The sequence below is a fragment of the Heterocephalus glaber genome, unplaced genomic scaffold, assembly GCF_053883595.1.
Source record: "Heterocephalus glaber isolate CG9 unplaced genomic scaffold, H.glaber_assembly_v1.0 deba00000937, whole genome shotgun sequence".
NCBI lineage: Eukaryota > Metazoa > Chordata > Mammalia > Rodentia > Bathyergidae > Heterocephalus > Heterocephalus glaber.
In genome coordinates this window covers 1,011,398-1,033,982 of record NW_028258173.1, presented here as the reverse complement: position 1 = coordinate 1,033,982, position 22,585 = coordinate 1,011,398, and the positions used below count along the sequence as shown (strand labels likewise).

Sequence of the window (22,585 nt, the reverse complement as noted above, 5' to 3'; positions counted from 1 at the left end):
TTAGATTCTTTTTGGGGGGGGGCGATACTAGAAATCGAGATTGACCCCAAGGGTGCTCTACCACTGAGGTACACCCCAGCCCTTTATATTTGTTACACTGGGAGTTGAACTCAAGGCCTTCACACTGAGCTACATCTACAATATTTTATTACTATTATTATTATTTTTCTTTTTTTGAGACAGGGTCTCAATAAATTGCTAAGGTGCCCAGACTGGGCCGAAAAGTAGCATCTTCCTGCCTCACCCTCTCAGGGATTACAGATGTGCGCCGTCACACCCAGTGACACTAGGTGCATTTAATGAAAGAAATACTGTCCTGTGGTTTTGCTTGACTATCTGAGTATGAGTCTTACCTTCCCAGGTGTCTGGCCACCTATGGACCTGTATATCAGAAGGTTCCCTGACGATCGTCCTGCCTTGGGACAGCGACACAGGGCACAGGCAACAGGCATACTTGGCAGGGCTTATCCTCAGCAGAGAGAGGAGAGAAACAGCTGCCCACGGAGCTCTCTGACATATGGGGGAAGAGAAAGCACAAGAATTGGGCAGAAAACAGTGCCTGTGCTGGCGGCTCAGCAGGTCTGGCAAGAGCCCCAGGCCAGCCCCAGGTGATCCTGCAAGCTCTTTTGGCTGAGCTCGGTGAACCCACAGCCCACTGGCACTTACTGCCACAGCTAGCTCTGTGGCTTCCCTGTGAGGTCACTGCTGTGGCTGTTCTTATGCCACAGGTGAGGCCCTGAGGGCTGGGCAGGGTCTGCTCTGTGCTGAGGCCAGGAGCAACGAGGTGGCAAGGCTTGCTCTAGTGCAGGCCGGCCTGGCCTTCCTGCCTCAGCCATTCCACAGGGCTGCCTGGACACCACAAGAGCCTAACATCCAGCAGGGAGTGCTTTCTGCTCAGGATGAGCCACTCGACTTCGGAGGACTGTAGTGAAGATAGCATAGGGGATATGTCCTTTGTCACTTGCTGGGTCAGAAGAAGGATCTACAGCTGTGTCCTTGCTGAGTTCTCACAAACACTTGCTCATCTTTGCAAAAAGAAATACAGACTCCAAGAGAGACAGAAGAAGTTGGCTTCCTGTGGAGGTGGGGGATGAATCTGGCCACAGCTCATTTTATACTTATTTATTTATTTATTTTTGGTACTGGGGATTGAACTTGGGTCCTTGCGCTTGAGCAGCAGGCGGCAAAACCACTGAGCTAAAATCCCTGCCCCTCATATTATACTTATAACTTTTGAATTAAAAAAATATCTTAAACAATCAAAATGCAACAGCAAACCAGGCACGGGCCTGTAATGCCAGCACTCTGGGAGGCTGCAGGATGATTGCAAGTTTGAGCCTAGCTTGGGCAACTTAGTGACTAAGTGAGATCATGTCTTCCAAAGTGGGGATCTGGAGGTGTAGCTCAGTTTGAAAGCCCTGGGTTCAATGTTCAGTATGGCAAAAAATAAAATAAAAAAGAAAGAAGGAAAAGGAAATGAGGACATAGAAAAAATGTTATTGCAACATTAACCGTGGGTTGGCTGTATGATACTGATGTTAAATTTTTCCCACTTGATGTAACAAAATGGTGGTTCTATCCTAAAGTGACGTTATTCCTAGGAAATACACATGAAAGTATTCAGTTGCAAAGGGACACAATATCTCCAACTTATTCTCAAATGGTTCAGCAAAGTTTTGCACATACATGGAGAGAGAATATGACAAAGCAAATGGGAAAACAAACAACTGATTTGTCTGGCTAAAAGGTATACAGGAGCTTCTTCTTGTTGTTTTGTTTGTTTTTGTTTTTTGAGACAGGGTCTTGCTATGTAGTTCAGGCTGGCCTTAGACTCACTATATAGCCTGACTATGGCCTCGAACTCAAGGTAGCCCTCCTGCCTCAGCTTCCCAAGGGCCGGGATCACAGGCGTGTGCCACCATGCCCAGCTCACAGGAATTTCATCCACTGTTCTTGCAACTTTCTCTCTTCTTCCCTCCTCTTCCTCTTTCTCCTCTTCTTTCTCTTCCTCCTCCTCCTCCTCTCTGCCCTCCTTCCTTCTTCTCCTTCTGTGGTGCTGGGGATCAAAGCTGTGAACGCTACAAAGTGCTCTGCCCTTGAACTGCACCCCCAAAGTTATACAGTAATACAGGGCTGGGGATGTAGCTCAGGGGCACTGTGCCTGCCTGCCAAGGGCAAGGTCCTGAGTTTGATCTCCAGGACCAAAAAAAAAAAAAAAAAAAAAAAAGATTTTTATCCCCCACCAAGAAAACAACAAACAGAAAGTAGCACAAGAACCAGCAGGGAAGGGGTCTCTCTGGCTAAGTTTGGAGCAATCAGAAGGAATAACGAGGGGCTGGAGATGCAGCTCCATGACAGAGTACTTGCATTCAAGGCCGTAAGTTCAGGCCCCAGCCCAGGAAACAAAAGAAAACCCACACAAACAAACAAATGGAGGTATGATAAACTTGGAAAGTTGTAATTCAGCAATAATTAATTCATTTGTCAACTGACACTAAAACTGTTGGGTAAATGGTTAGGGGAAAAACATGCAATTTGTGGTCTCAAAGAATTACCCCGCACTTGGCTTATTTACTTCACAGAAACTACTGACCTTGACCGCGGAGGACTCTGGCTCATCCCAGCCTGACCCAGTGGTTGAAGTCATGTCCTTGCTCTCAGAGAACCTGGTGCTCTGAATTTCCTGATGGCCTGCCACCCACGTCACCTTGCTGCCCTAAATGTTCAACTGGGGGATCTGGACCACAGGATAGTCAAAAGAACAGCCCAGACTCTTGGAAAACACGACTGTCTTGAGACCCTAAAACCCTCAGATGGTGCTCAGGCACTGTGTCAAGCTCGGCGAGGCTCTGAGGTGGCAGAGTGTGGACAGCAGCCTGCAGACAGGAGCAGTGTCTCTGGGGCTGAGGCTGCCTGAAAGCTTTCCTATTTTCTCCCATGTGGATGGAGGTAAAAGTGTTTGTCAACATACAGATATGAGTGACGTGGGCATGTTGTTGGTATGAAGATGGGACCGTATGTACACAGAGAGGTGTCACTGGAATAAACGACAACTTTTGACTGTACAGTCCTCCAGGCTCTTCTGTGCACCTGAGTCCTGGCCAGGGGTCCACGGGGCACACGGAGGTGACAGGCAGTTGGACACATGGGACGACCAGGGCCAGGCAGCCAAGTGGGGCAGAGTGGGAGCCAGGTTTCACATAGAATTTAGCCAAGTCCATATAGCAGTACAATTTATAATAATAGCTAAATCTTGGAAACAGCCCATATGCCCATCAACAGATGAATGGGTAAAGAAAATATGGTATTTATATACAATGGAGCCTGGTGTGGTGGCACACACCTGTAATCCCAGGACTTGGGAGGCTGGGGCAGGAGGATAACCACAAGTTCAAGGCCAGCCTGGACTACACAGTGAGACCCTGTCTCCAAAAAACAAACAACAACAACCAAAGAAATAATTATAGTCCATTAAAATAAAAAATTAGTTTATATACAATGGAATACTGCCAGGGATTTAGCTCAGTGGTTCTGGTGCCTGCTGCAAGGTCCCGAGTTCAATCCCTGGTATCAAAAAAAACCAAACAAGGGCCGGGGATTTAGCTCAGTGGTTTCACTGCCTGCTGCGAAAGTGCAAGGACCTGAGTTCAATCCCCCATACCAAAAAAAAAAAAGAAAGAAAAAAACCCAAATACAATGGAATACTACTCTGCCATAAAAAAGGATAAACTTGAGTCATTTGTAAGAAAAAGGAGGCACCTTATTGTCTTAAGTGAGATAAATCAGACACACAAGCTTAAATCTTGCAGTTTCTCTTGTGTGAGAAACCCAAAGGGTAAACAAAGAGAATAATGGAGGATAGATACTGGGAAGTAGGAAGAAGATGTTCAAACGGGAAGGGGAACAAGGGAGGAGGGAAGGAGAAGAGAAGGAAGGGAAAGGGAAAAAAAGAATAGAGGGAAAAAATGGAAACAAAGGTTTTGTAAATGGGGAGGGGAAGAAGGGTTGAAGGGAGGGCAGGGGAAGGGGAAAAAGAAGAATCAAGGTATATTACATACGGGTACAAACTTTCTGTGTCCAATGTGATCAATATGTAGGACAAATATGTATTAATAGAAATATAAAGTTTTTTAAAAAGAAAAGAATTTACCCAAGTCCAGGGAGAGGGACCTGGCATGAGTGGCTCAAGTGCTGAAGCCAGGCACCTTCAGCGACAGGAGCTATTTGCAGGACAATGATCCCCTGAAGCCTGGGTTCCCGAGGGCCCCACTCAGCATGGGGCTTGGGTCTGGCCCTTTCTCAAGGACCCGCACTGGCCGCCAACTAGCAAGGGTGGAGGTCGGTCGGAATCCCGCGGCCCACGTGGTCCCTGTTGTGGAAGACTTCGTCCCCGGGCCGCTGCCAGCCTTTCTGGGGACAGGCTCCAGTCCGCGAGGTCGGCCGCGCAGTTCCGAGGTGGACTGGGAATTCCGAGGCTCCCGCCGGGGCGGAGCTTGACCGGGCGGAGCTTGGGCTACCGGAGCGGGGCGGGGGGGGGAAGGGGCGGGGCCTGGAGTCCCGGAAGCGAGGTGGGTCCGCCTGCGGCAGCGAGGCTGTGCTCGGCGGTTGCTGATAAAGTTGTGTGAAGGCGTGCCGGCTCCGGGTCACGTGAGCGGGACATGGCGGTCTGCGGCGGCTCCGCGGTGTCAGTGCTGGCCCCGAACGGGCGGCGCCACACTGTGAAGGTGACGCCGAGCACCGTGTTATTACAGGTGCGGCCGCCGCCCGGGGCGGACGGGCTGAGGGGTTAGTCGTCGGCGGACACCCTGCGGTTGCCCCCAGGCGACAGGGCGGGGCGTCGTCCGTGGGGCGCCTCGCGCTCGGGCCCGCCTCCTCCGCGCGGCTGGGCCTCGGCTGGTCCCGAGGGCGGGGCGGGGCGGGGCGGGGGCCTGCGACCCCTAGGAGCGCTCTGCCAGCTGCACCGCTTATGGCCCCGCACGGGTCCCCGAGTCCTCAGCGCCTGGCCGAAACCAGTGCCTCTGCCCCGTCCCTGAAGTCCGAGAACCCCAACTAGCCGGCTTCGTGCCCGGAAGCGGATTTTGCCTAGTCACTCGCTGTGCTTTTGCTGAGCGCAGCTTGTGACCTCAAATGAGTTACATTTTAAAGTGTTTATTGAGCGCCTGCTGTGGGGTACAACGAGCATGCCAAGGGACACACCACCATTGTCTATGACAGCTCACCGAGTGGGGTGCGCACAGTTCAAAAGCGGGAGCTCTGGCAGATTTGGCAGGACCCCCTGAAAAGACTCTTTTGGGCTGGCTGAGGGGAGCTTGGCTTTCAGGGAGAAGGGGCGAGGCTTCGGGGCAGAGGGAGCTGGTGCATTGAGGTTGCCAGGCTGCAGGGTAGCTTGGGTGGGTAGGTTTGAGTTTTGAGTTTTATTTCCCGGATGTGTGTGCAGGGGAACCCTAGGGCATGCGGTAGGAAGATGCCTGTGGAAAGAGGCCCTCAAGAGCCCAGAACATGGGACCAAGCATGGACAGTCTGTGGTCGTAGAACTAGGGCATAAGGCAGGACATGGGGGTCTTCTCAGGAAGAAGGAAGAGTGGACAGGATTTGCGGGTCTCCTACCTGGCGGTGTTGATTGCACTGCATATTGAGTGGCCTTGTACTGAGTTTTGCTTGGGCACCAAGCAACCAGCTCATCCTTAACTGGCCTTTGTGCCTGCAGAGTCAGTGCCCTGGTGATGCACGGGGTCACTGTCCTCTTGTTTTTCAGGTTCTGGAGGACACTTGCCGGCGGCAGGACTTCAACCCCAGTGAATATGACCTGAAGTGAGTTTGGGCTCACCTGTGGGGGCCCAGATTGTCTGCTCACAGCATTGCCTCTAAATGTACTGACCCTGGCTTGGCAGAGCCTACTTAAACAACAGAAGTTTATTCTTTCCCAGTTCTGGAGGCCAGAAGTCTAAAATCAAGGTGCTAGCTGATTGCGGTGGCACATACCTGTAATTGGACCACTTAGGAGGTTGAGGCAGGAGGATCGCCTAGAGTTGGAGGCCAGCCTGGGCTATGTAGGGAGGGAGACCCTGTCTCCAACCCCCCCCCCCAACAAAATCAAGGTGCCGACAAGGCTGTATTCTTTTCTCCCCCCAGTTTTTACTTTTTTTTTTTTCAGTTTTACTTTTAATACATGTATACATAATGATTACATTCCTTACGGGGAGTTGGTACATATGCATAACACATTTCAATTATTTTTTCATCCCCCTTTCCCTCCTTTCCCTTCTGCTTCTCTCCATCTCCTGATCCTCTTCCCATTTGAAAAAAATATGGAGCACTTCTTGAACTTGCATGTCATCTCTGTGCCGGGGCCATGCTAGTCTGTGTACTGTTCCAAGTTTAGTATATGTGTTTCAGAGCTGTATTCTGAACATCCTCAGGGAAAGCACTTCTTTTTCCTCTTCTAACTTCTGTGGGCCCAGTTGTTTCTCAGCTTGTAGCTGTGTTTTTCTAGTCTCTGCCTCAGTCTTCAGTGGTTACTTTGTCTTAGGACAGTCTTGGTGGACCTATGGCATGAGTGTTGCACAGGGATGTTTGTATCCTTGATAGCTCTAAAAGGAGGACCAGGGATGTAGCTCAGTGGCACCATACCTGCCTGGCAAATGCAAGGTTCTGAGTTTAATTCCTTGTACTGGAAAAAAAAGGAAAGTTCTAAAAGGTTCACTACCACTGTTTCGGGAGGACACTTGCCCCTGCATTAAGATCTGATCTGTTGGGTAATCCGGGACAGTCTCATTCAACATTTTTTATTTTGAACTGGGGATTGAACTCAGGACCTTGTGCTTGCAAGGCAGGTGTGGCACCACTTAGCTACATCCCTGGCCCTCAACATTCTTTTTTGTTTTGTTTTGTTTGTTTGTTTTGATACCAGGGATCTAACTTGAGACCTTGTGCTCACGAGGGAGCAGAACCACTGAGCTAAATCCCCAAACCTTGTTTTGTTTTTTTGAGACAGGGTCTTGCTGTGTAGTTTAGGCTGGCCTTGAACTTGGGGTCCTCTTGCCTTAGCCTCTGGAGAGGTAGAATTATAGGCATGTGCCACCACACCAGGCTTCATTCTACATTCTTCATTACAAGGAAGGTAAAAGATCTGTATAGCAAATAAGGTCACATTCACAGGTTCTGGGGGTTAGAACATTGTTGAATCTTTTTGGGGGCCCACCCAGCCTTGGGGCATAGAGGGGATGGCAGGAAGCAGGAGTGATGAGAGTGGCCACTTCAGCTGGGGTCTGTTGCCTATTTGAGAGTGCCTGTGGCAGTGGAGCAGAACCCGGTCCTTATTTATTTATTTATTTATTTTTGAGTACTGGGGGTCGAACTCTGGCCCTTGCGCTTCGAGGCAGGTGGCGGAACCACTGAGCTAAATCCCCAGCCCAGAGCAGAGTTCTTTTTGAGAACTCCCCTCAGGCTTTCTTCCATGTATTTTTTTTCTGAGGGTCTGCTTTTGCCCCTGCCCCTGTTTCAGGGTCTGCAGGCATCTCCCTTGGCCTGGCTGGAGACTCCTGTTGCCATCTTCCTGCTCCTTTCCTTCCTACTTTTTGTGCTGCTTAGGCTGGACGCTGAGTCAGTGCTGTACTTCTCTTTCCTTCCCAAAGGCTCCCCAGGTCAGGGACCTGACTCATGTCTCTGCAGGTGGTAACTCTGCTCTTGCACGCATAGGTGGTGAGGGAAGCTGCCCTATGGCCTAGATGGGGTTGGGGGGAATCGGGCTGGCTGGGTATCATGTGGCTGTGCTCTGTTCTGCAGGTTTCAGAGGACAGTGCTTGATCTCTCTCTCCAGTGGAGATTTGCCAATCTGCCCAACAATGCCAAGCTAGAGATGGTGCCTGTGTCCCGGAGCCGCGATGGGCCCAAGAGCATGGTATGTGGCTGGCTGTGAGTGTAGCAGGCCTGCTTCTCTGGCTGTGTTCAGATCGTCAAAGGACAGGGTAGTTCCACAGTGTGCCGAGGGTGGCCTGGGAAGGGCTGGGGAGAGTCCTGTGACCCAGTCTGCCTTTCTGACCAGAGCCATGTGTTCTACTCAAACACGTAATGACTGGAAAGGAGAGTTTTCAGTGTTCATGCAGGTTTTGTTACTGGTGTTTTTGATGGGGTTAATGATGTGCATTTGCTCTAGTTTATTAGCAGCATTTACCCACCCGCCCAGTGTGCAATCAAAAGATGTGTAAAACCCAAAAAGCTGTATGGAGCCAGCCAGCTGCCAGCTCACAAGGGGCCCAGGCATTGCCAGGCTTCTGTGGCAGGCCTCGCTGGACCCGGCTGTGGCACTGCCTGCTCGCACAGCTCCTTTCCAGCCACGTCATGAATATCTGGAAGCATTAGGAAGTCACCTGGGTTATCACAGGTGAAAATGGCAGCTGTGGCTGCTGTTGCTGTTTACTGTGTTGCTGCTGGGCCCCTGACTCACGTGATAATGTATTTTCCCCGTGCTGTGGAAGGTGCTGTTTCGTATTTGTCAGGAGTCCTGGAGGCTCGGCCTGGGCCATTTGTTGCTTCCTAAAGCCACTGCTGGCCCACATCAAGCCAGAAGTCGACCTACCCTAACACTGGTCTTTTTGCATTACTGTTGCAGTTTTCATCTGCTTAGTGGAAGGAACCCTGCTTCCTCTGGGGGGTCCCTCCCTGGGAGGTGCATGGGGTCAAGAGGCTCTGGCACTTGTCACATAGAGCAGCTCCTCCTCCTTTGTGTCATTGAGACTTAATGTAAATGAGCTTGAAGAAAAAAATCCTGTGGCTTAAACAGCAGGGTTATGACTTTGAGAATTGTACACTCGGCCATGGTGTATGGGCTGATGGTGGCATTCAGGTTTTCTCTCTCTCTTATGCTCTCTCTTGTGGCACTGGGGATTGAACTCAGGACCTTCCTGCTGAGCCATATACCCCAGCCCTTTTTATTTTTTATTTTGAGATAGGTTCTCACTGAGTCGTTAAGTTGCCCAGGCCAGGGTAGAATTCACAATACTGCTTCAGCCTCCCAGATGGCTGGATTATAGGCGTGTGCCATGACTAGATGGGCGTTTCTCATGGAAAGGATGTTGTACTTATGTTCACAGCCAGGCTTTGTACATTAGCACATCTGTCACTTGATGGGCCAGAAGGGACTTTTCCTCCTTTCAGGTTATAGCCTCTCTTGATTGGGCACAAAATTATTAAAATTAGATTTGTAAAAGCAGTGTGCTCAGTTAAGAAAAAATTGAGAAAAACACAGTATGTTAGTTGTCTGTTCCTGATAACAAATTATCCCAAACCTGGTATACATGGCACCAAACACCAACTGTAGCAGGGGTCGGGGGGCTGGCTCAGAAGCAGCTCTGCTCAGAGAGTCTGATGGGCAGTGCTGGCCAAGATGTGGTTTCGAGGGCTTGCTACTGGGCCAGGAATTGTTGGTGATGGCTGCCACCCAGGGGACCCGCACACAGGTGTGCACGCCCTGCACGTGTTTGTTCGTGCAGCCCTCCAGGGGCCTCCTAGTGAGTCCCAGGGAGCCCTGGGGGCGCATATGCTGGGACTGTGCCACAGGATGGCTGCTTTTCCTAATGAGGCTCTTGGGTCCTCCTGCCCTCCAGGTTCGGGTGGCTTTGCAGCTGGATGACGGCTCCCGGTTGCAGGACACTTTCTGCTCGGGTCAGACCCTCTGGGAGCTCCTCAGCCATTTCGCACAGACCAGGTGAGTGTCATTGGGCAGGTCCTGGGCTCGTTCCTGCCCCTCTCAGCAGAGGTGCTGCTGTGGTCACCCTGCTGGCCTGACACACACACGCCTGGCTGTGCACTCCATGTGGAGAGGACTGACTTGAGACCTGCTCACCACTCAGCACCGGTCGGTGTGGGTCAGCCAGTGGCTCATCTTCCTGCGCCTCCAGGTCCAACAGCCCTGTCAGCCTGCCAAGCACAGCAAGGGCAGGCTTCCACCCGGTGGAGATCAGGGCCCCTGAGCACTTGGTGGGCAGCAAAGGGGAGAGCTGGTGTTAGGTGCGTCATTCCCTGCTTGTGTTTTCTGTGTTTGGGGGACTGTTGGGTAGAACAGGTTGATGGCTGCGTGGTAGCCCCTCTGTTGGCAGCCTCTAGGTGTAAAGCTCTGGTATGGAAAGAAGTCTGTTTAATGATACGGGTCTGTTCTATCTCATTTGTTGGTTAATAGGGTTTTTTTTCCATTAAGTTTATGGGAACATTTTTAATAGTTTAAACTTGTTCCTGAATGAAATGAAGGGTAGCCCTTCTAAGTCCGGGTCTTACATTGTGGGATGCAAGCCTTGCTTTAAGGGCATCAGCCAGCAGAATGGAAGAAGTGTTAGCTGTGTGGCTATAGGTGAGTCGCTTGCCTTCTCTGGGCCCGTGGGGCCTCATCTGTACCATGGGTGGTGTGCAGGTGAGCTGAGCTAATGTGTCGACTACTGAGAACAGACGGTAGCATAGTGGTGCGTGGGATTCAGAAGGTGACTCTGAGTGGATGCTTATAATGGCCTCACTCCCCACCAATTGGGGTCCTTGCTGTAGAAAAGCCCACTCTGAGCAGACATTTTGTGCCCAGCTGCCTTAGGTGCTGTGCTCATGGATAGGGTTGCTGAGGTCTGCAGGCTGGGGTCTTAGAGACCCGACATCATCAAACTCCAGGGGAAGGGAGATTAAGCCAGTTTGAATTGGGTGTAAAGAACAAATAGAGGTCAGGTGTGGTGGTGGATGCCTGTAATCCCAACATTCTGAGAGGCTGAGGCAGGAGAATCATGCATTTTAACCCAGTCTAGGCAACTTAGTAACTTTTTTTTTGGGTACCGGGGATTGAATTCAGGACCTTGCGCTTGCAAGGCAGGTTCAGCGGCACTGAGCTAAATCAGCGGCGGCAACGTAGTAACTTAATGAGACCCTGTCTGAAAATTTAAAAAAAAGTGGGGCTGGAGATGTGGGGGTGCAGGAGTGAATAGTGCCTCAGTAAATGGCGTATCTGTCAGCTGTAGCTGCGGGGCAGGTGAGGGGGCCCTGCCTGTGCCCCACCTGGTGTTTGGCCCTGGGAGAGCACGGTACCACGTGTGGGGCACACAGGGCCTGGGGGTGACACTGGTCAGGTTTCGGGGCTGAGTCCCCTTGAGGATAGAGGCTCTACCCTGATGAGCGAGGTCAGTCCGAGGTCAGCCAGAGGCCTCTGTGAGCCCAGTCCCACCATGTCAGGAGACCCTTATCAAGGGGCATCATGTGAAATGCAGGACCTGGGGTGAAGAGGATGACGGCTCTCAGGGTGAAGGGCATGGCTAAAGCCCCTGAGGGGCAGCGAGCACTTTCAGAATCTCATAGGAGGACCTACTTGTCCTGAGGTTCTCTGTGTTGCCATGGTCGTGAGGTCAGGGTAGAAGGAGCTGCTCCCGGATCAGGGTGAAGGCCCAGGTTCCCTGACACTGACTGTGGAATCTGCTGCGCCTCCAGAGAGGGGCTCTGGACTCCACTGTGCCAGGGCCAGGTGCCCTCAAGGAGGGAGAGGTGGGTGCACGTGAAGCTAAGCAAGCATGGAAAACATGAGTCAGGAAGGATACAAGACCCAAGGGAGATGCCATCTAGGCCAGGACACTGTCCCCAGGTGGTGCCCCAGGCTGTGTGGAGGATCGGGATGCTCAGGTCCAGGGGCTGCTTCGACTTTACAGTTGGCTTAGTCCTCTGGTGGAAATGAAGTTAAGGATGTGACCCCAGGTGTCCTGGGGTGGTCCCTGAGGAGGAGCTGAGGGTGCTAGAAGAGGTGGGGGGGACACTGATACTGACATAAGCCCCTTAGGACTGGTGGGTCCTGTAGCTGTGAGGTGCAGTTGAAGGAGCAGGGGAGGAAAATGTAGGGGCACCCCTTCCCATGGGAGGAGGGGGCCCTAGGGAGGTCACAGCCCGAGTTCACAGTCCTGGGGTCTGAGCAATAGGTGACAACAGTGCAGCCTATGGAGAGTTTGTACAGAGGAGCATTGAATACAAAATGATTTGTCCCTGGGTTTCGTTGTAAATGTGTCATGAATCTTTTCCTAAAGATTGTGATGGTCACTACCCGCCAGGTCTTCTGTGAGTGGACATGCTACCCTGTGTACTTGGTGAGTGCCAGCAGTGAGCTGCTCAGAGTGTGGCCTGCACTGCAGAGCTGGGGCAGGTGCCCAGCTGCTCACCCCCTGAATTGCTCCCTTGGGATACGCCCAGAGGCAGAATTGCCTAGCCACCATTAACTTTCACTTCTGAAAGTTCAGGCCCAAGCTAGTCTTGGAAGCTGGCTCCCATGTTTTATGAAGTCAAAAGGAGGCCCTATGGTGGGTGCGTTTCCAGCATCATGGCAAGGGCCAGAGTCCCCAGGAGTGGGTGCATCATGGAGATGTCCTGGGAGGTGAGGGAGCAGCCTGTGCTCTGGGAATCCTGTTTCCAGCTGGCTCTCCCCTGGATGCCTCCTGGAAGCCGGGAGGGTCCATCAACTACTGAGTGCTGTGCCTGTGGGCGTGTGTATGGGCATGCCAAGGTCAGGGTCTTTAGGGGACACTCAGGAGCCCTCAAAGATGAGTGTGCTATCAGGATCAGTCCTGATTTGTGTATTTGGGAAGCACCAGGCAGTTTCCTGGCCTAGAGGCAGCACATGTTTGGAAGGCAGCTTCTTTTTGACCATGGCCATGGTCCAGCCCTGACCCCCAGTGTCTGGATCAGTGCTGGCCACTGGAAATACCACACAAGCCACACTTGCAGGCCACAGAGGAAACTTAGAATTTTGTAGTAACCACATTAAAGAGAGAGTAATAACAGGTATAATTAATTTCAGTAATATGTTTAATTGGCACACCCAAAATATCCTTTGAACATGTGATCAGTAGAAAGGTCATTTGCATTGGTACACAATTTTTGAAATCCAGTGTGACTTGCACTTGGAGTTTGTCTCCCCCTGGCTGGCCACTGTGCAGCTAGGACTGGCTGCTCCTCCTGCTACTTCCTGGACTCTGTTGCTGGAAAGGCACCAGGAGAGGGCTCAGGGCTGCTGGCTCTGGGCTGCCCCGTGTTTCCGTAATCAATAGTTCACCCATCAGATGAGCTTGAACAGCCACCCTGACCTTGGCTTTTGCCTGCCCAGGTTGGGCCTGTGGTTTAATTTAGGCTCGTGAGATGGAGTGCCCCTTTGGTGATTAGGCAAGGCACAGATGGAGATAAAGGTGTCACCACTTGAAGGCCCTGAGGCATGTGGCCACACAAATGGTGGAGGTCAGGAGTGCTTGGAGAAAGGGACCCAGGGTCTTTGCTCAGGCAGCTTTATTCACCATGAGTTCCAAGATGCCACTGTGGTTGTCCATTTAGTCCATTTGGGTGTGGGGTGAGAGGAGCCAGCCCAGCCAGCTCCACCCAGCTGCCTCACAGGAAGGGGCTGCCAGGAGGTGTTGAGTAGGGCCATTCGAAGAGCTGGGAGGAGGGGAGAACTAGAAGCTGCCTAGAGAGAGGTTACACTCCAGTGTGAGAAAGTTTGGCTCATATTTTAAAAAGATAGTGAGGGCCCATAGCAAGGACTCAGCATCTGGCTGGCTCCTGCACTCTACACTCCAGCCATCCTGGGACTCAGGATCTGCTTTGCCATGCTCCCCGCTCACCCCAAGTCAGTTTGGGGACAGTGTGGGTCTCTTGTAAATGTCAAATTCATGGAGTCCCTACATAGGGGACATACCCTCTCAGAGGTGCCAGCTCTGTGCCAGCTGCCCTGCGTGGGTCACCCCCTGGCCAGTTTCTGTTCCCATGGCCCCTGCCCTCTGCTCCCAGCCTGATTATGGTCCAGCACTGAGGAAGTCCAGCCTTTCCCCAGTGCTCATCCTGAAGGGACTGGGTGATCTCTGGAGTCACTGGGGGGTGTGGGGCTGTAGAGAGGGGGTGCCGGTGAGGATGGGGCTCTGCTGAGGGCCTGAGGGCCAGCCTGTGGTCACACTTGGGGCACACTTCTGTGCTCCGCAGGACATGGCTCAGAGCTCCTGGCCACAGCTGGTGGGACAGGACCAGTGAGTGCTCTCTTCCGGACTCTTCTAGGCTCAGTGGCCCGGGCCTCCTGGGTCCTTCCAGCCTGATAGGAGGCATGAGGCTGGGCTGTCACGTGGTGGTGGCCGAGACACCTGGTGCCCTCAGAATGAAGCCTCACCCTTGACGGGCCTCCTAAACCGGGAACCACACTCCTCTTGCAGTTGAAGCCCTGCTGCTTTTGCCAGTGCTGTCAGTGTGGGTTGTCCTTGCGTGGGGAGAGCACAGTGGCGCCAGGCTTTTTTGGCAGTGCTAGCATTTGTACCAGCCCCGGCTTGGTCAGGCAAGGGTAGCTGCCATCCACCCTTCTGCCTGTGGGGAGGTTTCGATCGGGCACAGTAACGTAGGGATGGGAGCTGAGCCCTGGGTGGTGCCTCACGCTCTGTGTGGGTGAAGCACGTAGCTCTGGCCAGGGGAAGTTTGTTGGCCTTGGAGTGGGGCTTTGCGGGTCCCCCAGCATCCTCCCTCTTGGCAGAGGTATCTTGTGTGGGTGGGTGGGCTCCATGGGAGCCACCCGTCTTGGTTCTCACTCCAGAGGACTGTTTTTGGCTGTTTTGGGTCTGGCCTGAGGTACAGGGGCAGGGCCTTGGGCTCTGGGGTCAGTGACACTGAGAATGTGTGAGGTCTGTGTAGGGCCAGCGAGGCTCTGCTGCGTCGGGACATCTCCTGGGCGTCTGTTCAGGACTGAGAGCAGTGCTTGCTGGTCCGGGTGGCACAGGTCTGGAAGCGATTTTGGCTACCCCTCCCTCAGCCTGTGGGCACCCAGTATGTTTACAGGCTGCTTCTTCAGCAGCACGAGGGAATTTGGCCTGCCTGCTGCTCCCTCGGGAGAAGTTGCGCATCAGAGCTGGACTGCCTTTGATGGTATTCTGCTGTGCTGTGTCCCTGTTTGTGATTTGTGGTCCCACGGTGCCCCAGGGGAGAGCCTGGAGAAGAGAAGAGAGACTGGGTGTGCTCAGCTGGCGTCAAGGCCATGGGCAGCCCCAGGCCGAGAGACGTGGCTAGCTCTTGGATGACCAACTCCTTCCTGCGGTGGGTCAGTTATATGTATCACTCTTGCAAGGCAGGAACCTCAGTTTACTTACCCTGATCTTCCTTGCTGGCCCCACTCCTCCTTCCCTCCAAGTGTCTTCCCTACTGACCTTCTTGCCTCTCCTTTGTCATGGCTTTGGAAAGGGGAGCCACTCGGCCCGCCTGGGCCTGCAGCCTTTGTCACTCCAGCACAGCTTGGGGTCTTGTGCGGCCCTGAGCCCTGAGGCTGCAGGGCCTCTGGTAGGCCAAGTCACCGGCCCTTTGGTAGATATAGCAGCCTGTGGTGTGGTGACTCTCAAGGAAGGGGTTCTGCAGATCTGCCTGGGTCTGAATGTGGATGTCACACACCCCTAGGGCCAGAAGCCTACTCTGGGGAGTGGGCTTAACGTGGGCACTGCGCTCTGTGGGCCCGTGGGGCCTGTGCTGTCCTGGTGAGGCCTCAGGAGGCAGCTGTGGCGAGCAGTGCCAGGCCCTGGGCGGGGAAGACTGCATCCCAGGAGTGGAAAACACACACACAAGTGAAAACGAAGAGCAGAGCAAGAGAAGTGAAGGAAAACGTGCCAAACCCACCCCACAGGCAGGACTGTGCTCAGCTCCCCAGGCCCTGGATGTGGGCATGCCATGAGGGCCTGCCACTGCACCATGAGCCTTCCTGGCTCTGCACGCAGTCGTCCTTGCCCAGGGCCCTTCCCCTGGTGTGATCACACAGGTCAGGCCTGCCCTGTGCACATGGACATGCACACCTGCCCTCACACCTGCACATTCACAGCACACTGCTCTCTGCCCTTTCAGGTCTGCCTGTCCAAACCTAGCCCTTACCTAATTTTTAAATTAACTTTTCTTTTTTCTTTTCTTTCCTTCCTTCCTTTCTTCCTCTCTCATTTTGTCCATCCATCCATCCATCCATCCATCCATCCATCCATCGAGATAGGATCTCACTGAGTTGTTAAGTAGCCCAGGCTGGGCTCAAATTTCGTTCTTCCTGCCTCAGCCTCCCAAATAGCTGTGATTAGCATGCACCACCACTCCCAGCTCCTCATCTAATCCTTGTGCCTTGCCTTCTGGTCACAAGCCCAGCTCCTGTGTTTTCTGGTCCAGACTGTCTTGTCTGTTTGGGCTTACGGTGGCCATGAGGCATGGCAGGATCATGACTTTTTCCTCTGCCTCAGCTCTGCCTGGTCCTAGCTCCTCTGGCTTCCCTCCTTGGAGAACGACTGGCCTGGGTACAGCCACTTATTTCTGGGGTGAACTTTATGATTGTGTGTTTGGAAGTGCAGGAATAACCTTGCCCTCATTTCCCGTGGGCATCAGGGTAGAAATGTTGCAGGGCCAGGAAGCAGCAGCATCTGAGCCTTGCCAGGTCAGTGTGTCTGTCAGGCTGCATGAGTCCCTACCTGGCCATCCGACTCTGTAGAGGGGTGGTGGCTGCAGAGTCACATGGATAGACATGGGGTATCTTGCCAGCAAATACAGGTCTAAGGCTACAACCAAGTCCAGGTGTGGAGGAGAGGATCTCTCCTGCTATGGTGCTTCTCAGCCTTTTCTACTGTTTCCTTGTCCTGTGTCCCCAGCCATGTGACGGAGTGGCCCAGGGTGCTGTGTGTCCTAGCTGTGTCCAGGCCACTTCTGCCTTTTACTGCCTGTAGTTAGCTCTTGTTTCTTGTCAGGGAATGGGTGTCTAGAGAGCTGGCCCTGCTGTCTGACCTGTGCTTTATGAGGAAGCACCTTGTCACCCTCCCCATCCAGGCACAGAGGGGATGTGTCATGGTCTGAATCACATGGCTGGTTGTGGTGGGGCACAGTCTAGTTCCTTGGGGCACTGGGCTGGGCACAGGTGACCAGCCATGACTCCAGTGTTTGTACGGGTCAGGAACTGACGCTCCAGCCCTTCTGCAAAACCTCTGCACTCTCTCTGTCCCCACTCAGAGTCTGGGTGGAGGGGACAACACATGGTGGGGCTCATGTCCTTGGGAACCTGGCCTCCTTGCTCTGAGTCCACCTAATGCATTTGCACCCTGGTGCTGGTCCTGATGGTCTCAATGGGCAGAGAGTCTCTCAGAGGCAGCTTCAGGTGGAAGCCAGACCCCAGGCCCCAGGACCTGTGGCAGGCCCCTGGACCTGAGCATGGCTGAGAATGGTATAGTTGGCAGCGTGCCACCTGAGGGGGTTGGGGCTAGGCTGCTTGTCTCCCTCTTGTGGGGCCTGGCCTCAAGGCTGGGGTGGGTGGAGAGGCCCCCAGACCTTGTACTGATGGCTGAGGGCCTCTCCCACCTCTGTTCAGCTGTTGGCTGCCTCCTTCTGGTGGTTGTGGGGCACAGGAGTGTCCTCCACAGAGTTCTGGGCTCCCAGCTGTCCTGAGGGGCAGGTCCCTGATGCTTCCTTTTCTCTCCTACAGGGAGCATCTGCAGCAGCCGGGCCAGGTGAACCCCGCCTGCTTATACATGAGGGATGAGGTAGGTTCCGCTGCCCCACCCCCAGTTGCCTGCCCAACCAGGCGGCCCATTTTCCAACCTGGAAACTTCACTGCTGCACAGTCATCAAAGGGCGGCTGGGCAGCAGGCTGCTGAAAGCATGATGTGTTTTATGGAAAAAAGCGAGCTGCTGGCCCCGCTGGAACCCACTACAGCTGCTGGGCTGCTCCCGAAACCTCCCTCAGTGCCCTGTTTGTTTTTTCAGCTTCTCTCAAAGCCCGAGAGTCACAAAAGTGGTTTTATTTTAATAAATATTTGCTTTGCTTCGTATTTTGATCTTTTTCAAAACTGAGGGTGGCGTGGCTCAGGCAGAGCCTGGGAGTGAGGCCCTGCATTCTCCAGCCTGCCTGCCTGGAGGGACCCTCCTAGTGCTCCGTCGCCTGGCCTCACAGGAGCTTTTTTGTTTCCATGCTGGCCCAGTGCCCTTAACTGGCTTGGGGGGGCAGGCACTGTCCCTGAGGGGCCTCGGGCGGGCCCTGGTGTGGAAGGGACTTCCCTGTTTAGGCCCAGTCGAGGTTCCCTGACCTGGAGCTGTGAAGGGCAGGGGAGCCCCGAGGGGGACACAGTTCGGTCCAGCATCCTCCCAGGAGGAGATGGTCCTTGGGGCTGAGGGACTCAGCTTACTTCTCATCAGGCTGACCCTCTTGGCTTGTGTGTTCCACTCCTGATAGAGCCCAGCCCTGAGGGACTGTTTTCTCTGTAGGCAGCTCAGTGGAGGGTCAGCCTGGCCTGTGTGAGCTGCTGTCAGGAGTGACCATGAGAGGGAGGTCAGTGTGAGGGGCAGTGTCCCCGAGGCAGTGTTGGCCAGAAGGGCAGCTGTGGGTGGCTGTGGCAGTGATGGGTAGAGCTGCTGTGGCTGTAGCCACTTGGGGTTCAGAGTAGACGCCATTGCTTTAGCCAGGCCAGCAGAGCCTGGGAGGCCAGGTGTTGTGATTTGGGTCCCCCATGGCTCAGAGGATCTTCAAAAGTCAGTATTGCCAGTCAGCCCTTGGCCTCCTTGAGAAAGGGCAGCCCCCTTCTGTATGATCCCCAGACCCATGTAGCCTGGCAGGTGCCTGTGCACCTGTGATTAAACTGATACAGGGCTTGGCTGGTGCCTGGCACTCCAGTGCCTGGCTTCTGCGTGCTGCTGTGGTAGGTTGGGAGGGAGCCTGGGGTGGTGAGGGAAAGGCTGGGGCCCTCCTTTCAGCACAGTCTGTCCAAGGAGGCCCAGCAGTGATGCCGGCCAGTGGTGCCTGCAGCCCTGGTGTTCAGGGAGCAAACTGGGCTGTGTCAGTGGTGGTGTGGGACCCGTTCTCTGTTCTCTCTACCCCAGGGGAGCTGGCCAAGGAGCCATCTGTGTGTGCACAGCCTCCTGCCCTCAGCTCATCCAGCCCCTCCATCCTCCATGGGCATCAGCTTTGGGCAGGGCTCTGGGTTACAGGACATTTCCCCCAAACCCCAGCCTTCCCTCCCTGGCCTCTGGGCTTGGTTCACTGCCAAGGAGGCTACACTGGGTCAGGAGACAGATGGTCAGTGGTTCCTCACTAGGTACAGGATAGATGCATGTGGTATGGTGAGGACAGGTGAGGGAGGGTGGGAGAAGGGGCCTGGTCAGCATGGGGGCTTTGCCCCAGGCACACGGGTCCAGCAGAGAGGTCCACATGTCCTGTTTACCCTCCTGCAGGTGACGGGTGGGGCTGCCCTTCGGAGCACAACCCTGCAGTCTCTTGGCCTCATAGGGGGCAGTGCCACTATCAGGTAGGGTAGCGCGGCTCCTGGCTCGGTTCTCTTCAGTTAAAAAATGTGCTCTTGCTGAGTGTGGTGGTGCACAACCATGATCCCAGCTACTCTGGAGGCTGAGGCAGGAAGATTGCACTTTGAGGACAGCCTGGGCAACTTAGGGCATGTTTTAAATTTTACAAAGGGCTAGGGGTCTAACTCAGTGGTTGAACTTTTACCTAGCATGTGCAAGGCTCTAGGTTCCATCCCAGTATGACCAAAAAGAAAAAGGAAGAAAGGGCTTGAAAGAAAGGGTGGAGAGGGAATGTGAGAGCTCAGGTGGGGCCATAGTCTTGGGGGTTGGTGGAGGCTGCAGTTGCCCTGGGGGACCCTCCTGGATCTCTTTCCAGGAGAAAAGTGGTGGAGTGGAGTTAGGGAGCAGGCTACATGGTATCCTCAGGAGGGGACCATGAGAGGGGAGGGCCTGCCTGTGGCATCTCACTGGCTTTCTGTCTCCCATTCAGGTTTGTCATGAAGCATTGTGACCCAGCCAGCAAGCAGGAACCTGGGGCCATCAGGAGCAAGACTCCAGGAAGCCCGACTTTTTCCATGTCAGCCAACCAGGCTGCCAGCAGCCCTCAGCTCCCCTTGAATTCTGGGGAGCTCAGCAGGGGAGACCTGAGCTGTCCAGAGGATGCAGACACCTCGGAGACTGGCCTTGTGGGCCCAAAGAAAGTGGATGCTCAGAGGAAGCAGAATGTGAAGGAGCCCACACCTACCCCCTTCATTCCTTTCTCTGGTGGAGGACAGCGGCTGGGGGGCCCTTCTGAGTCCTTGAAGCCTCTGTTATCACCATCAGCAAAGTCACCCAAGGTCTTCTCCAGCTCTGGAGGCCCCTCTGAGCCCAAGAAATTGAAGCCTGGTGAGAAACCTCAGCAGGAGCCAGAGCCAGAGCCAGAACTGGTAAGGGATGTGCTGGGCCTTGGACTTGGGGCTGATCAGTTGGGGTTGTGGCAGCCAGGGACATGCTATTTTCTCCTCAGGATATAACTTGTTCAGTTCTGTTTTACACCCACTGCCTTGAAGCTCTCCTTCAAACCTGTTACCTGCAGGGTTTTGACAGATGCATTGCCCATGGCACCACCATCATGTTTTTGCCACCCAAGAATGTTCCTGTTTGGCCCTCTGCATCCATGAGGGATGTTAAGGCCAGTCTATTCTTTTGTGGTAACTTGGAGTGGCTGCTGTCTACCCTCCCACTCTGTTGGGAGGTTTCGATCAGGTGCTTGATGTTAAGAAGGTCCCTGGGCACTGTCCCATGTTAAGTATTTAATCCTGAGCCAAGTCCTTCAGTGTGCCTGTCTTCCAGTGCAGGCCAGCAGGTGTTGGGGGCATGCATAGTGGTTTTATGAGGTGGAAGCATACTTCGGTGGCAAATCTGCCCAGTAGTCAGATCTGTCATGCATTCAGAAGCTAAGCAGGAGGACTTTGGCTTGTCTGGGATGCTCTGGCATGGAAATTTCTGTTGGCTGAGTTTAAACTTGGCTAGGAGGAAAGAACCACTTCTCTTGAGCCCTTGTGAAATCTTGCTGGCCTAGGTGAGCGTCTACCACCTTGTCTTTTATCCTATGGCTTTATTGAGGTTGAACTTGTCATTGCATACAGCAACCCCATCGTAGTGGAGACCTCTTTTGCACTTCCTGAAGCTGAGGGTGTAACCCTAGTCCTGTTTGTTCCCTGAGTCTTTTTTTTTGGTAACAGGGATCAAACTCGGGTCCTTGAGCTTGTGGGGCAGGCAGCAGAACCACTGAGCTAGATCTCCAGCCCCTTATTCCCTGAGTTTTATTCTGCTGCTGTCCTGGTGATGTCGACCCCCAGCCCCTAGGGATGGAAGGGCCCTGTGTTTTGGATTGCGCCATGTGGATGGCTGTCAGGTCGGGTGCTGCTGGAGAGCAGGAGGCCTCCTTTCCATCCTGGTGGGTTCTCCATCCACACCAGCATCCCCCCTGCCGCCTTCCCTCTGTGTCTACTGGCCTTGGCCAGCTGCAGCCACGAAGAGCTCCTGAGCAGGAGGACACAGTGTGGGCCTCCACTCTTGCCTGGCAGGCTGCTGTGGTTTTCCACCTGGTGTGCTTCTGGGACTCTGCACTGAGATTGCAGCACTCCTTCTGGCATCCTTGCCACCAGAAGGCATCACTTGGGTTCAGCCCAGGTGCAGCACTTGCTCATTCTCAGGCTCCTCTGGGTGACAGAGGACCCCCAGCTCCCCTGTGTGAGTAAAAGTCTCATTGCAGGTTTCCCCAGAATATGCCTCAGGTTTGGGGAGTGTGCTGGACTCTTCCCCTTGGCTTTAGCTCCTGGGTTGTCCCTGAGCCTTCTCAGAGTCCAGCCAGGCAGGCTGTGCTCAGCAGGCCCTGTGAGCCAGCAGCTTCTGGCCCCAGGATGGAGTGTCTCTCCCTCTGGGCAGCAGTTGTGTGTCCTTTACCTTCCTCTGCCCTTTGTTTCCAGTCAGAGCTGCTCTTCTCCTGCCTCCATATGTGGCTGTGTTCAGTGTGCACTCATTGTTTGATTTGATAAATGTGGCTGGGGGTGGCTCAGTGGTAGAGCACTTGCCTAGCATGCTCGAGGCCCTGGGTGCCATTGCCAGCACTATAAAAGATAGCAAGCAGAAAAGTTGATAGATGGGCCAGGGATTTAGCTTAGTGGTTCCACTGCCTGCCTTGCGAACGCAAGGTCCCGGGTTCAAGCCCCGGTATCAAAAAAAAAAAGTTGATAGAAAGGATTCCATTGCTGAGGGAAACCAATTCTCAGATGGTGGCAAGCGACTGGAGGATTCTTAAGGGAAGTGACATAAAAAGGTCATTATAGTGACATTCCGTGGTGGAGGTAGCTCTTCTTAGGAAGAGTTTGGCCAGGGTGTTGGCCCTGGGGTATAAGTAGCATGCACCAACCTGTTCTTGAGTGTTAATGCACTTGAGGTAGGATGTGCAGAGGGGAGGTGACACCCGTCACAGCCTCAATGAAAGTGGCCATGGGGTGGAGGGGTGATGCCCCTTGCACCAGGAGGAGCTGAGGCTGAGTCCCTGGGGCAGGTGCTGGGCACCCAACAAGTGTGGTGTGGCTGCAGGTGTCTCTGGCCAGTTCATCTGAGGACTCTGTTCCCTGGGATGTCTCCTAGCAGAGCTTGCTGGCTTTCAGGTTTGGTGCGATAGGCCAGGACCCTGACATCAGAGGGAGGGGCTCCTCCACCTGGATCCCAAACCTGTAGGCTGTGGTGTGCATTTGGGCTGGGGTTGCTTGGCCATATAACTGAGACATGTCAGGATGAAACCCTGTGACAAGCAGGA

At 53.7% G+C, this 22,585-nt stretch overlaps 1 protein-coding gene and 1 non-coding gene across 3 annotated transcripts in view; one reads left to right on the top strand and one right to left on the bottom strand.

Annotated features, from left to right (window-relative positions):
- Positions 1 to 4,554: 4,554 nt before the first annotated feature.
- Positions 4,555 to 22,585, top strand: part of Aspscr1 (ASPSCR1 tether for SLC2A4, UBX domain containing) — a 37,444-nt gene continuing 19,413 nt past the window's right edge. The window contains exons 1-7 of one of the 2 annotated variants that reach the window (XM_004860995.4): positions 4,555 to 4,751; positions 5,756 to 5,811; positions 7,786 to 7,900; positions 9,606 to 9,706; positions 17,462 to 17,519; positions 19,204 to 19,277; positions 19,763 to 20,201. In XM_004860995.4, the coding sequence (XP_004861052.2) occupies positions 4,659 to 4,751; positions 5,756 to 5,811; positions 7,786 to 7,900; positions 9,606 to 9,706; positions 17,462 to 17,519; positions 19,204 to 19,277; positions 19,763 to 20,201 (936 nt within the window). In that variant the 5' untranslated portion in view covers positions 4,555 to 4,658. Of the gene's footprint in view, positions 4,752 to 4,908; positions 5,228 to 5,755; positions 5,812 to 7,785; positions 7,901 to 9,605; positions 9,707 to 17,461; positions 17,520 to 19,203; positions 19,278 to 19,762; positions 20,202 to 22,585 lie in introns of those variants that run through there. The other variant, XM_004860996.4, reaches the window with a different exon arrangement.
- LOC147828728 (U6 spliceosomal RNA) lies at positions 6,303 to 6,406 on the bottom strand. The gene has a single exon (XR_015450300.1). It is a non-coding gene; the product is annotated as a U6 spliceosomal RNA (small nuclear RNA).